Source organism: Dermacentor andersoni, chromosome 11 (assembly GCF_023375885.2).
Source record: "Dermacentor andersoni chromosome 11, qqDerAnde1_hic_scaffold, whole genome shotgun sequence".
Classification (NCBI taxonomy): Eukaryota; Metazoa; Arthropoda; class Arachnida; order Ixodida; family Ixodidae; genus Dermacentor; species Dermacentor andersoni.
This window is the reverse complement of record NC_092824.1, coordinates 126,413,175-126,429,761: the sequence shown is the minus strand read 5'-3', so window position 1 is coordinate 126,429,761 and position 16,587 is coordinate 126,413,175. Positions and strand designations below refer to the sequence as shown.

General features: G+C 46.9%; 1 protein-coding gene across 3 annotated transcripts in view; it reads right to left on the bottom strand.

The window, feature by feature from the left end:
- The window catches only part of LOC126539588 (zinc finger Ran-binding domain-containing protein 2-like), a 113,415-nt gene that overhangs the window by 81,314 nt on the left and 15,514 nt on the right, over positions 1-16,587 (bottom strand). For all 3 annotated transcript variants that reach the window (XR_008614329.1, XM_050186475.2, XM_050186474.3), the window contains exons 2-4: positions 12,747-12,799; positions 524-712; positions 383-459 (exon numbers count right to left, since the gene is read on the bottom strand). Coding sequence is in view for 2 of the 3 variants with exons in the window: in XM_050186475.2 (XP_050042432.1) it covers positions 383-459; positions 524-712; positions 12,747-12,799 (319 nt within the window). In the remaining variant the exon portion in view is untranslated. The remainder of the gene's footprint in view (positions 1-382; positions 460-523; positions 713-12,746; positions 12,800-16,587) is intronic.

Below are 16,587 nucleotides of genomic sequence, written 5' to 3'. Positions count from 1 at the left end.
ATGTTTACAGATGTGTAAACAAAACTTTACTGAACTGATTTCCTATGGCCCAGTAACCAAGAAGTTAGGGATGCTAGACAAGGCTTTTCAAAAAGTCATGAATACTCCAATTAAAACACTGTAGAAGGGCCATGAGCTTTGCAATGAGACAGTCTTGGTACCTAACAAAAAAGCATCATATATGAATCGTGTCCAAATCTCCCTAAGCGAGTCAATTTCAAGAGGTCATCACAGTGATGAGTACACAATACAGCTATGCCCGCACTGCCAGTACAAATTTGCCAAGTTTACAACATACAACTACACACATGTAGTTTTCAGAACAGCTGAATGCCATTGATAGAAAACTAACAGTGAATGTGGATTGGTGGAAAACACTCACATCATCATACTCGCTATCTGATTCCTCCCGATCCACATACTCGACATTCTCACGCTCGTTGTAGCCCCCTCCAAGGCCTGCAACATGAAGAGAATGGTACCTTAGACATTGCATTACAACTCTTGCACAAAGCACTGTTACCTGTGCGTTCCTCCACTTCGCCAAACTTGGGAGCATTGCACATGTTGCATGACTGACGGCGAGCCCAGTTCACGTTGCCACAGCGGCCACATTGCCAGTCGTCAGCACTGAACAGACCACGACTTTTCTCGGCTGCTGCCTTGCCAATCTCGTGACCCAGCTGCCGCTTAGATGCCAGATCCAGTTTTTCTGAAACATGCACCATACAGATTTAACGCATGGATATAGTTTGGTGTTTCCAGCATGCCAGGTAGCTGCCGCCAAAATCAGATGCGTCATGCCAGCAATGCCCCCCCCCCCCCTAACTGTAGACTGGCATGCTGCCAGTCAGCGAAGCTAGCATGCAATGCAATATGGTCTAGCTGCTCCGGCCTGATAGGACATGTTTTATTCCCATGCCAGCCACATCAAAGTGTGCTGTGCACTGCCAGTCACGCTGACTGTGTTGGATACTAGACACTAGAGCATCCTCTTTTCGCCACCGTAGCAGTGTGCGCCGTGCGACATCACACTGAACTGAACTGCCTTTACTGTGGCTCTAACCACCAGGCACATATCAAAACTACAATGGGTACGAGTGGTGTTGGGGCTGACATCAAGCTTTCATGCTAGTATCTCCAAGCCTCGCCGAAAAATGATGCACATCCAATTATCACATATGCAAGGCAAAATTCATGTTGGATGTTAAGCTGGGACCAAAATCTACAGCTTTCCATCTGAGTGCCAGAATTTTATAGATGAAACTTCTGCTGCTGGAAATGGCTTGTGCTGCTGAAAAGACAATGTATGGAGTCAGTGAAGAGCATCACAAATTACTTGAGCATGAGTCCTTCACGTACAAGTAGTAAAGTGTCTGAAAAAGAAAATAATGGAAAAGCTCAAAGATGTGCGATATGCATAGCCACATGTACCTTGAGCTCTACAGAAAAAGGGAAAAAAAAAGCAGGAAGTGCTCCAGTACCCACAGTGTGGAATTCCAGGAGCACTATGGAAAACTGTGTGGCCTTCAGAAAAACACCTGCACCACAACCCTCATGGAACATTGGCTGCAACTATAATGCGTTATGTTTGCAGTGCATGCCACGGTGTCCTATAAGCAGCAAGCCTCTCCAAAGATGCGACTTTCAAATTGAATAGTTTCAATATTGAAAGTAGTAGAGTAGTAGCTTTAGCAATAGCAATGAATGCCAATTGTCTTTGTACATCACGCATGCTGAAGTAGTGCATAATGTCTAATGGATCTTCTCTACAATATGTGCCATATGCCAGGAGAACCCCTATTTTCTGCAGACTAGAATTTAATGAGTTGAATTCGTAAGAAGATGCAGAACCGTAAATTGTTAAACCATACATAATAACATATCCTCAAAAAGCCTTATAAACAGCCTTCCTCAGAGGGACATTACAAATAGATCTTAAGTTATACATGTAAAGACAAACTAAACATTTTGCTACGTATTCAATGTGGGTATTGCAGGATAGAGTGTCATTCAAATGAAGACCCAGATATTTAGCACTGGGCATTAAAATGATGGGAGGGCAATAACAATTCTGGTAGCTGGGGCGGCTTGCACGAGAATAGTAACTAATTTAAGAATGCATTCTTATGCGGACTGGGTGTTGTCTATGGAACATTTGAGAACACATTCTTAAATTCCTTAGTATTTTCGTTATTAAATGTTCGTGAAAGCCACCCCTGGGGTCATGCAGGAAAATAGGATGTCAAGACGTTAATGCTTTGTAAGAACTATGGAAACATAGTAGGTTAAATTTTGTGTTAGCTGATAAATATTTGAGTTTCTTTAAACCAATCTAACAAGCACATAATATCCTGCTGTAAAGCATGAGCTCCTACATCATAATTTGTACACGGTAAAACAAGCACAGTATTATCAGCATACAAAAAGATTTCATGGGCAATCATGTCAAATCATTGATGTAGATGTCAAACAATAATGGCCCCAGCACTGATCCCTGGGGCACACTGCAAGTAATCATCTATTCTAACGTACAGAGTGCCATTGGATAAGTAATTCTTTAAAAAATGCGAGAAAGACCTCTGAAGCCAAAATTGTCCAGTTTTTTAACGAATATTAATACTTTCCATACGGTGCCCATTGGGCATCATTAGCCTGCTAACAATGGTTTGAGATGCCACTTTCAAAACCTTCCGCACTGCTCACAGACACACTGCGCTATCAGAGGTGAAGGAGAACTATATATTTTTTTTTCTCTAAGCAGTTCACTTTTTCCCCACCAGGCGTTAATTTTTGAACGTATTCTGAAGTTTCGCGATCATCAAAGTAGAAAGGAACATCAATTGTGGTTTTGTGCCCTTGAAAGTTCCAAGGCTCCGTTCAAATACCTCAGGAAATGCTTGAATACCATCCTTAAAATCAGAAACCGCATGAACATCTGCTTCCCAGACAGCAATGTCAACGCCCCGTTCTCGAATCCGATTGCAACTTAGCAGTGTTGGTGAACCTTGCCCAGTCAGGAATAAAGGTAGGACAGCTTTTCTGTCATGACTCTATTGCAACATCTGCTTTGCCTTGGACTTGTGTGAGCTCACCCGAGTAGCTCCATAGGAGCACATCTGATGGCATGGCAGTCACTGACAGTAGCAGCTCCTGAAGACGTTTTTTTGCAATGACAGAAACGCTCACACCGGTGTCCAACTCCATACGGAGCAGTTGCTGCAAACACTGACGATCACGGTGAAGGGCAGCAAAGGCACCACGGTGTCGACTGGCCACATGTCAAACACATCTACAGGTGCGTTGTTATCAACAGTGTTGACTTGGTGCATTTGACTTGAAGCTTTAAGAGCTAGAGAGAGAGAGAACCCTTTAATGAAAGGCAGAGATTTTAGCCGGTGTACAGACATCGCTGACATGCTACTCTGCATGGGGAAGGGAATCGGGGAGAGAGAGAGGAGCAAAAAAAAAGGAATAGGTTAAAAAAAAAGTGGGCACTGAGTTTTCTGACTCATGGGCAACGGCGTGCTATGGTAAAGTCCTTCAGTGTGTGCATCGTCCTACAATGAGGTGACAGAATTCACTGCATGAAAGGTACGTAAGGGTGACAGAGGAGAACTACAGTTTGTCGAGGTGACCAATGTTTCCTAAGTATATGAATAAAAAGGTCATCGCATGCCTCTGTTGTGCGAGAAATTCTGAAGGGCCTAGGACACAGTCAAATGACAAAGGTCCCTGTGTAAGCGAATGCATGAAATGTTCATAGAATGCACGCTCGTCGGCATACGCTCGACACTCAAACAGGATATGCTCCACGGTTTCACTTGAGCCACAGTTGTTGCAGTGTGGACTTGTCACTTGAGCGAAGCGGTACCGTAAGCCGTTTCCATAGGCGGAGTTCAGGTGAAGATGATGATACTGTATAGAGTTTCCAAATGGCAAGGAATGCTGGACGGGAGTCTGGATCTGAGATTTGGGTTGATTGAGCAAAGGAAAGGGTAATTTTGGGTTGGCAAGCTCCACAGTCGGTCCTTCTCTTCAGAAGCAAATCTTTTAGCTAGTTGAGAAGCATCAGATCTAGTGAAATAAATGCGCTTATAGTTTTGGTGCTGAAGACCTTTGCGTGCCTCTTCATCTGCTTTTTCGTTGGCCAGAATACCACAATGAGCAGGTATCCACTGAAATTTGATACAGTGGCCTGATGCAATGGCCAAGTGATGCAAGTACGCAATGTCGAAAGAAACAGGCTAATGATTGTTTTTTTAACAGACTGCACAATGTTTGTAGTGCTCCTATAGACTCAGTGAAAATTGCCCATTGATCACGGCTCGGCGCAAAATATAGAGGACAGCTTCTTTGATTCCGCAAAGCTCTGCTGTCATTTGAGGATGTCCTCTGCTGCAGCTGATAAGAAAGCATTTGTCTTGTTGAGGGCACATAAAGACCACAGGATGAAGTCTCCCGAGTGGTTGAGGCATCAATGTAGATGTGGGTGTGCTGAGTATAATTCTCGGCTAAGTAGAGAAGAGTGGTCTGCTGCAGCGTGGCCTGTGACATGCGACTCTTTGTCCCATTTATGCCGGGTATAAACTGGTTTATATCTAGAGGTGAAAGTGTCCAGGGAGGAAAAGTCGGAGGCAGTAATTTCTGTGGCTGAATAATCGGAGGAAGGTGCAAGAGCTGCACAGCTTGGCAAAAGCCAGACTTACTGTGGGTTATGTGGACACGGTAAATGAAGTGCTTCTTCCCTTGGAGAACATGCAAAAGATGGGTACTCATTGTTTCTTGGGAAGCGATGACATTTAGCGGTAGACATCCTGCTTCCGCTACTCTTCCCGACACTGAAGAGCCGTTCGGGAGGCCCAGGCAAATCTGCAGGCAGTTGTTCCGCGTGACTTCCAGAGTCCTCTTGTTGGCCAGTAATAATCTCTGAAGCACCGGTAGGCAATAGCACAATGTGCCTTCAATATAGGCTTTTTCAAGTAGTACCATTGAGCAGCAGTTGCAGCCCCATCAGGTTCCCGCCATGAATTTGAAAACTTGTGATGCTGCAGCGATTCTCGTACGTAATTTTTTTATCCGAGGTGACCAAGAGAGATTTCTGTCTAACACAATTCCAAGGAATCGCTGAGAACGTACATGTGGCAGCGGTCATCCACTGGGTAAGAGAGAATATTTGGTCATTTTATTTCTTGTGAAAGCCATGGCTGTGCTTTTTTCTGGCGAGAGGTGAAGACCATTGGGGAGCCAAATACATGGATAGCTTTTTGAAGTCATTATGAGTGATATAGCGTGAACGTGATGTACCCCAGATGCGGATATCATCGGCATAGATTGTGATGTGTACTTCTCGCGGCAGGTTACTTGTTATGTGTATCATGGTGAGATCGAATAGGAGCAGGCTAAGCACAGCACCCTGGGGTACGCCCTTCTCCAGTGCGTGAGACTGTGCAGGTCCGTTCAAAGTACTCATAAATATTTTCAGCTCTGTTAAATAGTCTTCTATCCACTTGTATAGCTTTCCTTTGAGCCCAAGGCTAGCCAAAGCTGCGAGAATGGCAGGGTGAAAAACAGTCCAAAGCTGCAATGATGTTAAGGAAAATGACCATCGGGACGTGCAGAACTCCAAGAGCTGGAGGCGCAGAACCGTGTAGTCGTGTAGACCTGCCTTACCCTCTCTCTCCGTTAGATAAACCGTACCTATATCGGTGATGCTGCTGGCCCAACCCATTGCGGAGCAGCTTTTGGAGCAGCCAAAAAATGCATATTGGAGGAGTAAAATGGACTTTCGGAGCAGGTTAAAGGGAAGCTGAAGAGTTTTCCAGAAAAAATGAGTGAGGAGCTGTACGTAATGGTTTTCAACCCTCCGAATTCGAACATCGCATCGAAATTGAGCGAAAGAAAGTGCAAAGAGATTTTATTTCGATGAAAAGTGCAGCAGCAGACTAAGCAGCTCGCGTGCCTCGTTTCCGCCTGTGATTGGTCGGGCGCCTCGTGACGTAAACATTGGTGTCCGTCCGGACCGGCCGCTGCCGCCACACATGAAGCACGGTGCAAGATGGTTTGGCGCTGTGGTCTGGTGAGACGGTAATGGTAAATTTCGAGAGCTTGCGTTTCTCTGAGGAGTTCGGCGTTGTTCCCTACATGTATACGTAGCCGGCCTCTCCAAGAAGCAAAAGATGCTGGTAGCAAGCAGTACTTTCGACGCGAACGAAAGCGAAGTGTTAGCATCTCCTCGTGTTAGAAATGTTCTTTGGTGAGTATGTCTTTTGCAAAGCTGTATTCAGCGATCCAGTGAGTTCATTTCCCGGCAAACAACTGTACTGTTATGTTCCTGCACGCCTCCTTGTGGAACGTAAGGAGGGATGCGATCGTCGGCATTTGTGCGCTGCCCCAAAGCTGTCGGAAATCTACACAGACGGTTTACATGCGGCTCAAAGTTTTCCGGCTCTTGTAGCACGTGTAGTGGCCTTCATCAGCGCACCGTCCGCACGCTAATTGTAACCGGAGCCGTAAAGGCGGCGAATTCCGTCGGCTACGCGAGACAGCCGCTTTCTCTCTGTGCGCGAGGGGCAGCGCAGCGTCCTGGCGTACGCCGGCTTTCAAACACATGAAAATTTTACACTTGCACTGCATTATGTGTGGGGATGCGTGACTCACGCCTCCCCTGAGATCTAGTTTTCCCGCATAGCTCGTCTCCTGCAGGGCGGCTTCGCCCGCGGCGGTTGGAGTGGTTGAGGCGCAGTGCGGGAGATGGCGCGAGTGTCGCGCTGCTGCGGGGTTACTTGGGCGCCGAAAGGGAAGGCGCTTGGTCTCTTTGGGTTCGGGAAGGAAGCGGGACGGACGTGCCGTGCCGCGCCGACCCATGCTTCTGCGAGACCGTCTCGCGTGGCTGCCTTGGACACCACTCGCGTGACCGTACACGCGAACGACCAGGCGTTGGGATCCAGCATGGTGATGCTGTGGACAGTTCGGCGCAGCGACTTCGGCGGCCTCCTGTATCCAGCTCACAACCCTCGGCGGCGGACAAAAGAGCCGGCGGTCACCGACAGCTACTGCGGCTCTCGACAGCAGGGCGCGTCGGCGCGAGCGACACTTGCTCGTACTGACTTCTGCGTCGTCGTCTCCGGAGTCCTGGCCTGGGATCGTGCCGTCGAGTCGCAAAGCTGCTGCTGTGACCGGCGGACGCCAGCGGTGTACCCCAAGGACAGTCGGCTCGCATGTTATGGACAGCGTGTGGACATTTCCCCGGCGCGGCCACTGTTGCATGTACCACCTTGTTCGCGAAGCACATGTTGATGTTAGACTGTGTGAAATGTTTCGCCGGAATATGTAGTGATTTAAGGTTGGGGGGATGTGGGGATGCGTGACTCACGCCTCCCCTGAGATCTAGTTTTCCCGCATAGCTTGTCTCCAGCAGGGCGGCTTCGCCCGCGGCGGTCGGAGTGGTTGAGGCGCAGTGCGGGAGATGGCGAGAGTGTCGCGCTGCTGCGGGGTTACTTGGGCGCCGAAAGGGAAGGCGCTTGGTCTCTTTGGGTTCGGGAAGGAAGCGGGACGGACGTGCCATGCCGCGCCGACCCATGCTTCTGCGAGACCGTCTCGCGTGGCTGCCTTGGACACCATTCGCGTGACCGTACACGCGAACGACCAGGCGTTGGGATCCAGCATGGGGCGAACATATTCGCTCGCAATGCGGTCGCGGTAAGTCGATCGGACTTCTAGATTTGTCGCGCGCCCATCGGCATGTTTTGGGGATAGCAACTCGGCTAGCAGGCATTGATCTATGAAAGGTGCAATAAATGCCCTTGTGACTGTTTGCACTACTGTGTGTTGTCGTTCCTTTGTCCCAAGAGTACGGAGGAGAACCCCGTATCTCCCACATATGGTAGCTGCATGTTGGCTGTTTCACAACACACAAGCGAATAGAAAATTAACGGCGGTTTGCGACGAAACCTGCGTCAAGGGTGGGAGATGAACATGTACCTTCCGTTCAGCATGCTAACATGAAGGAGCTAGCAATAAATCAAAATCCAGGTTTGGACGAGTTCGTGTATTCATAAGGTCTTCCAAGACCAGTTACCATCCATCCGCCCGCACCCGTCCCGCCTTTGTGTGTTCCTTGCCCCGACCTTTTCGCGCTGCGTTTAGAAAGCCTGCTAGCAGAAAGTTGTACTCTCACTCATTCACACATTATTGATAAACTCTGGTAGGAATCATCGTCGCGGAAGTGGTTAGAGCACAGCCCTGTTGTTCTTGAGCGCTTGAAATTCTTTCGATTCACAGCAACTTCCCACTTAGCTGCAAGCTTCTTGTCTTGTGGGAAGTAATGGAACATTGTCGCGGCCGCTGGTGTTCGTGCAACCGTAGGCTGCACAGAATGCCGACATGATCGGCCCACCACTTCAATTGATGCTGCGCACGTCAACTACCACTCTACATACACACAATCAAAGGAATGCAGGCTCGAGCGAGGGAGATTATGACGGCACGCACGCAGAAACAAGCGTGGTCAGACACGGTCGCGGAGACTGCGAAGGAGCGGAACACCAGTGCTGACGTCACTATGCTGCGGTATCCAGTCTCCGCTCACATAGTCAGCGTCAGCAGCAGAGCGCGGGGCTCGACGGGGGGCGGAGCGGCAGCGCAATTTCAACCGGCGATTACGTCGTTCCTAAGTGAAAAATTCCGCCCGAAATTTTACGTGCATGGTTATAAGGTTCCTGCATCCGTATATGAGTGTCTTATTGAATTCGACAGACTCTTCAGCTTCCCTTTAATGAAAGTGATTGCAACTTGAAAGTGATTGCAACCAGAACCAACACTTCTGAATTCTGCTACATGCAGAATTCAGCGCTATCTTATTCCTATAAATGTATTCTTTAAGATGGAGCACTCTTTTGAGCAAGGGCACCGCCAGCGGTATGAAATAGTTACTTGTTTCTCCCTGTTCTGTGAATCACTGACAACCAACTACATGAAATACTACGATGGTCGACACTGCTGGAGCAGTTCGCTTTCGCTTGTCATGCAGCTCGATGTGCGTCATGCACCGTCACAAAGTGCAGATATACGCATGTGACCCTTGACTGTGCACATGTAATGCTGTCGGATTAGGCTGTGATCAGCGAATTCAGCTTGGAGCTTTCTGCTTACATGCAAGCTTTCGCCCTCCCGCCCAGTAAGCGCAAAAGCAAACTTGCAAAAGCATTCGCCATAGATGCCGGTATGTCACCTGCGGACCGAATCTCGGTTTCTGGCCACTAGTCAAGCCCGAGATCTCATGCCCAATCAAAGAAGCAGTTTACTGGTCCAAACACATTTTAGAGGCCATTTCACCACAATGACCTGCCTGCCACCATGTCAGCTGGCAGCAGATTTTGTCAGGGCCATATACGATACAGCAAGGTTTAACCGGTGGTGCTTCTTGAGTATCCAATGGCGAAATTTGCTGTTTAATGCCAAGTCGACCAAGTTCTTGGTAGCAGCCAAAAGTCATTCTTAGGCCATGAAATCACTATGCCAGGAAAAGTGGGGGATAGGCGACAAATTGAATAGTGGAAAAGTTGTTCACGGCCGCCATGCCTGTCCCAATGAGCAGGAAAATCGAGCGAGACACCATACAGCATCCGAAACTTTGGTCGCTGTTTTACACTGGTCAAACAGGAGCGCAGGGTCTGGCTTGGCGTCAACACGACCGCTTGCTGCCTTTAGAAAATTGAGGTTGTCCAGTTACCAAAGCAATCCGCACACGTCGGCTTGTAAGGTATTGAATATAGACAGCAACCCACGGAAGAAAGATCAATACAATCCCTTGACTTGGCCAACCGCAGAGCTAATGCAGCCACGTTAGCTGGTGCGGTAAAAGGGCACTTGAGGGCATAGTTCCATATATTTTTTTTTTTTTTTTAAGGCAACAGCAAGTTTTTCGGAGCAGAGTGGGCATAGATTTCTAACATTTTGCTGAACTGTAGCAGGATGTAGCAGAGTTTGCCTCTCGGTGTAGTTCGGCACAATTGGCGCAGCGGTAGCATCACTGCTATATATACAGTCAAACCTCGATATACCGAATTATTGCATATATCAAACACTTTCTATAGCACCTGGAAAATCGCATGCATTTTTTAAAATTTCGAACGGGGTCAGCCAAGTCCAGAATGAAGCGGGGGAGAGGAGTTCAGTTGCCGTATGACACGTTTCTGAGCGTTCGCATGCACCAGCGCACCATGCATTTCGGAGGCTACTCGCAGGCTTTGTGGCGGTGGCTCTAGAAGGTGTGAAGTCTTCTTAGGGAAGCACGAAAGAGGCGTCGCACTGCAGTACATGCCTCATACATAACTCGTTGCGATGGAGACAACACGTTGTGTTGCTAAACTGATTCAATGTTAACGCATTACCATCAACAGACATTGTGAGATAGTTGTGCCGCAATTTTTTTTAACATAGCAAAAAAATTTTCTGTTAGCGAGGCTTCTGGGAACATGTGACCCAAATATTATTGCATTGCATGCAGCAGGAAATTAACAATCTCACGTCAAAAGCAGTGAATGGTTGCTTGCTCTCGCATCTGTAATGTAATCATCATAAGCAGTTGGCGAAAAAACGCCAGTGGCTGATTTTGTGATCCCAAGAACATTCTCAGTAATACTTAATTGCTAAATTTTAGTCAAATAAATAAAAAATGCATGGGTCTGTGATCTCAAAGACATAAAAACTCATTTCATCTTTGTACTGCGTATAGCTGCGTCTGCTGCGCTTGGCCTCCAAGATGACAGCGACACGCTGCACAGCGCAGCCTGCCGTAGCCACCACCAGGTTCCACAGCCCGCACTTTTGTCGCCGTGACACTCTTTTGGCCGAAGCTTTGCCCTCTTGGCTTCTCTGCTGTGTAGCTCCTAGAGCGCTAGTAATAGTGAGACCATTTTATGATTATTGAAAGTGTTTCAGGGCTCCTTTAAATGCTTGACCTCTACAGCCAGCATTCCCTCCTCCGACAACTTGGCATTGCTACTTGTTCCTCAGCCACACAAGATATTACCATGACGGCCTAGGGCCTTTGCTTGCACAAGCACCTTAACTTAACAATATCAGCAAGTGGCCATGCAAGTGTGATATCGAAGCAAATGGTGCACCATGCTTATAGCTTGTTCTCTTGATGTCCTTATATGCCATTTCTGCTTATTCTTGTGAATTTCCATCTCCCGCCTTCCCCGTGTTTTCCCTGGATATCTGGGCATCTTAACATAATTCTTTCAATGCTTCCGCACAGCACCTACTAGACAAGTGTGTACAATTTGACAAGTTACTCGGTATTCAACTACACCCCTCAAATTGGACTGGCGAAGTACCAAAGCTATAAGCGACACATTAGTTGAGGGCACTTGTATAATTTTCACCGTGTTTTTTAGCGCATTTTAAACACGCCTAAATCCGTGTAAATGAGCACTTTTACATATCCACTAGAATGCAACTGTGACTGAAAAAAACGTTAACCAGACACCATGCACTGCAGGAATCAATGTTATGCAAAGCATTTCGCTGGCAGATGGTTACCCAGAATCATTCAGAATTACACCAAGCGTTACTGGGTGGGCCAATGTGTTTGTGTAAGATGAACAGCTATTTGTCCGACTCAAGCATGTGCGTGACGACAGCAGCAAGGCGATGGTGATGATTGCGTGACACCAACGGCATGATTTTGTACTCCGGCCATTCGACGCGAGCTTAGGACACATCACTAGTTGGGTTCTACATAAGTACAAGATGAGTTTAAGTGACAGAAACATGGATTGTGACGTCATCAGCTACTACACGTTATACAATCATACATACCTATGGCTATGCCTTATGATGTATGTTAAAAAGATGAGGACATTTTCACTACGATGAAACATTAGGAAACATTAAGAAAGAAACATGAGGGAAGCACAGCGCTGCACAGTTTCTACATAGTGATAGCTGCTGTGAAAAGGGAAGTACTGGGGAATGTTTGTTTACTTGTTTGGGACATACTGCTAGCCTTAACGAAGGCTTTGGTAGGAAAGGGTGCATTCATAAAAGGGAAAAATACATCATCATTCACACAGGGTTCAACGATAATCGTTTACAAGAGGTCTTGGCTTTGGTTTAAAAACAAGCTTATTCATACACACGTACAGCGATATAGACAATGCACTCCTTGGCGACAATAGAACACAATGTAAAAACCACAGTTCATCCCGCAGTAACAAAGATATGATCAGACAGCTTAGTCAAAAAAGGATCAAGGGTCATACAATGAACAACCTCTTGTGGTAACACGTCAGCCAATCCCGGAGATGGTGCAGTATAACACAGCATCTCAAAGCATGAGCTGTCATGAAAAAAGAACACGAGGAACTGGCATGTGATGCAAGCGTCTAACATCCCAAAGAGCAAGTCGGCTTTTGCACAGGAGGAGTATGCGTGTGATCGTGGCCTGTAGTTAGAAAATTGGTCTGCCGTTCTCGGAGGCCGAGGTTCAATTCCACTGTCGGTCATGCATATTTTTTATTACAGAAGTCTGAAGTGTGGCGACACAGGAAGTACCCATCTACCACAAAGTGCCTGGAATGAAGCAAAGAATGCTTCACATTAAAATAAAACCTATGATGTGCTCAGCAGCACGCGATCACCTCTGAGGCAATACCAAAGACACAGACTCTACAGTGTCAAGTGCACACATAGCTAGCAGATGTGCATTCACTATGAGTGTACTTCAGGCCACCCACCTTTACCACAACGATTGCAGCTGGTCCTGCGTGCAAAGTTGACGTTGCCACACCTGCAGCAGAAACATAATGAGTACTAGCCTGAACTTGTCGCACCTTCCACTGCAGATGACAACAATCAAGTGGGATGGTTACACACAGCAAGAGAGTACCGGCAGCATGACAAGAGCTGGCAACTAACTACAAAGGTACTTATGATATTCCACAGTCCTTGTGGATAATTTTTATTCCCATGATAAGATGTTGATCTGGGTTAGTTGGAATTGTAAATCCATGACAGCTATCAGCCCAAAATATGCACACGAGGACAAGAAATGAATAGAATATAGACAGAGCTACCTTGAATTACTCCCATAACCACATATTAAGAAGCCAACAAACAAAGATAACAAAGACAACATAGGGGAAATTACTTGTACTTGCTAAATGAAATAAAGAAACAGTACATTAATGGAAATGAAAGTGGATGAAAAAACAACTGAGTGGTGGTGCTGCCCAACACTCCCAGGATTAGTTCTAGCAGCAAAACATAAATACCCCAGAAAGTAGACGGGGAAATGGTGCCGCAGTAGCTCAATTGGTAAGAGCATCGCACGCGTCATGTAAAGATGTGGGTTCGTATCCCACCTTTATCGTATCTGATGAAAGCGCATGTGCTATCTACATGCACGATTGCCACGTGCATATACCTGCCCCTCACTGTTACTAACCCTTTCCACCTTCGACAATAAATAACGATGCAGAATAAAGGCGTGGGTGATTTTGCTTCTTGACAACCCAGCTGTCCAGTCTGTTGCACACGAGAACGAAACATGGTGTCAGAAGTAGGATGCAAGGCTACCAGCTCAAGCAAATGGTACCTGGGATAGGCGAGGCGGAGCCTTTTGAGCAGTTTCTACGCGAGTTGAAAAAACAAGCGCAGCACTGCAACTTTGGGACCATGGCAGACTTAGCAGGCGCAAAGTTTTTTTTGCGTCTCGACGCAAATGCAGGATTTCATCAAATCGTATTAGACGAACAGTCATCGAAGATATGCACATTCGCGGCGCCCTTCGGCCACTATCGCTTTTTTCGACTACCGTTCGGTATAGCTTCGGCTAGCGAAGTGTTTCAAAAAGCCCTTAACGAGGTTTTTGATGGCCTGCCCGGTGTGCGCATGTACATAGACGATGTGTTAATCTGGGGAGGGACCAGGGCCGAACACGACGAGAGGCTGCGCAGAGCATTAGAAGCAGCTGAAAAAGCAGGCCTTACCTTCAATGCATGCAAGTGTCGCTTTGGCCTGCAAGACCGTACTGTTCCTGGGTGACATCATTAGCGACAAGGGCATTAGGCCAAACCCAGATCTCGTTGACAGTCTTTTAAAAATGCCAAAACCTCGGGACAAATTGGCGGTACAAAGACTACTGGGAGTCGTTAACTACTTCAGCAAGTACCTACCGTCACTCTAGCAGCGTACATATACTTTACGATCACTAGTCAAACAAGGCAGCATCTTCGATTGGACACCAACCCATGAAAAAGAATGGCAGGCTATGTCGAAATTTAAGTAATGCACCATTGCTTGCTATATTTGATCCGAGTCTGGAGACAAAAGTAACAGCAGATGCCTCTCAGAGTGGTGTTGGTGCGGCGCTCCTGCAACATCATGGGGACTGCTGGCAGCCAGTCGCCTACGCGTCAAGAGCTTTGACAGAATCGAAGCAAAGATATTCGCAGATTGAAAAAGAGGCGTTGGCTTTAGCTATCGGTTGCGAAAAATTCAATCATTTTGTTTATGGCCGCCCCCTCATCCTCGAGAGTGACCACAGTCCGCTGATAAACATATCAAAGAAAGGCATAAGTGATATGCCACCCAGAGTGCAACAATTTTTCTTGAGACTGATGAAATATGACTACACGCTAACATTTATTCCTGGCAAACAAATGGCCCTTGCTGATATGCTGTCCCGATCTCCTGTTCCAGGACTCAAGGCAGCTTCAGACACGAGTGACATCGAGATCCATGCCATCACGGTCTTATAAGCACTCGCAAGTGAAATGACAGCTAGAAAACTTGCACAGGAAACGGCTTTTGATCCACATCTTGGCACTGCGTTAAGAAAGCTTGCGAAGGGAGAACCTGTCGATGGCCTCCTGAAACCAGTGGCCGCCGAGCTGTCCGTAGTAAACGGCATATTATTGAAAGGGACGAAAGTAGTCATACCGGCAAGCATGCGCGGCGACATATTGAAATGGATCCACACAGGCCATCTGGGCCAGGTAAAGTGCAAAGCTAGAGCAAGGCAAATGGTCTATTGGCCAAAATGTATTCTAAAGAAAACGAAAGCTTCAGGAGAGTGTTTTTGGCTGGGCTTGTTAAATTACAGGGCGAGTCCTGTTGAAGATGGCCGGTCTCCTGGGGAACTGCTGCAAGGAAGGCGGCTGCGCACACCATTGCCGGACTTCAATCCAATGTCGGCGACTCTCGTCAAGAAACACCGGCAGAGAAGTCGTCATAGGCGCACCTTACCAGGCCTCAGCAACAATGATGCGGTACGCTTGAATGGAACATCATGGGCCAGGAAAGCCAAGGTGGTCGGATCGGCCGGCCCACGATCCTTCTATGTGCGCATAGAGAGCAATACTCTGCTGAGACGCAACCGTCCGCATCTTCTGGCGACAAAGGAATCATATGAGGCTGGCTCATCAGACGACATATGACCGACAACCAGACCCCATTTCAAGGTGTGGCGTCAACTACTATTGCAGCCTCGCCCGTGGTAGCTCAACAGCCGTCGCCTCAACCATTGCGACGCAGCCAACGACAGACGCAGCAGCCAGAGCGTCTGGGTTATGACCAGCAGTTCCAGCAGACGAGCCAGTGGTATTAATTTCGTCATGTAATTACTGTTTGGAAAGAGGATGTATCGTATCTGATGAAAGCTCATGTGCTATCTACATGCTTGATTGCCACGTGCATATACCTGCCCCTCACTGTTACTAACCCTTTCTACCTTCGACTATAAATAATGATGCAGAATAAAGGCGTGGGTGATTTTGCTTCTTGACAACCCAGCTGTCCAGTCTGTTCGTTGCACACGAAAACGAAACACCACCTGCGGCCAGTTGTTTTTTCATCCACTTTCATTTCCATTAATATATCATTTCCTTATTTCCATTAGTAAGTACAAGTAATTTCCCCTATGTTGTCCTCGGTATCTTTGTTTGTTGGCTTCTTATTATATGATTAATAAAAATTGGGCCCCTCAGTTACCTTTCTTCTTGTTCATCTCCTAACCACAGTGGCTCTAAATCAAGGAACACGTGGCAGCACTATACATTAAGTGCATACTTATGGAAGTGTATGTCACAATGGCCCAAGTGACAGTGCCAAAAAGGATCAGCTTTCCTCAATAATACCAGATCTTTAATTAAATTTAATTGCAGGGCTTGATGTCCCAAAACTGCTCATTGGGTTTTGAGGGACTCCAGAGTGGAGAGCTCCAAATTAAAGCAAGAATGCTTGTGTATTGTGCTTTGGGTGCAGAATAAAGAATCACCAAGTGGTCAATTTGTAGATTTAAAGCTTCTAGGAGCTACATGAAGTAAAAGGTTTGATAATTATTAACTCATCTGTTTGGGATTAATCATAATGGCATGTGTGTCGCCAAAGGTAAAAATGAACGCTGACAATATGCAGTTTTGACTTCCATATGGAAGCCTTCATCACTATAAAGAAACAAAATTGGCAGCTGATTATCTATGCTTGAATAGATAGCGCATTGTTGTGTATGGCAGCCCATATGGACAAAGGATGCTTCACTGGCAAACTTGCAGCTATGCAATGCCATACAGGCTT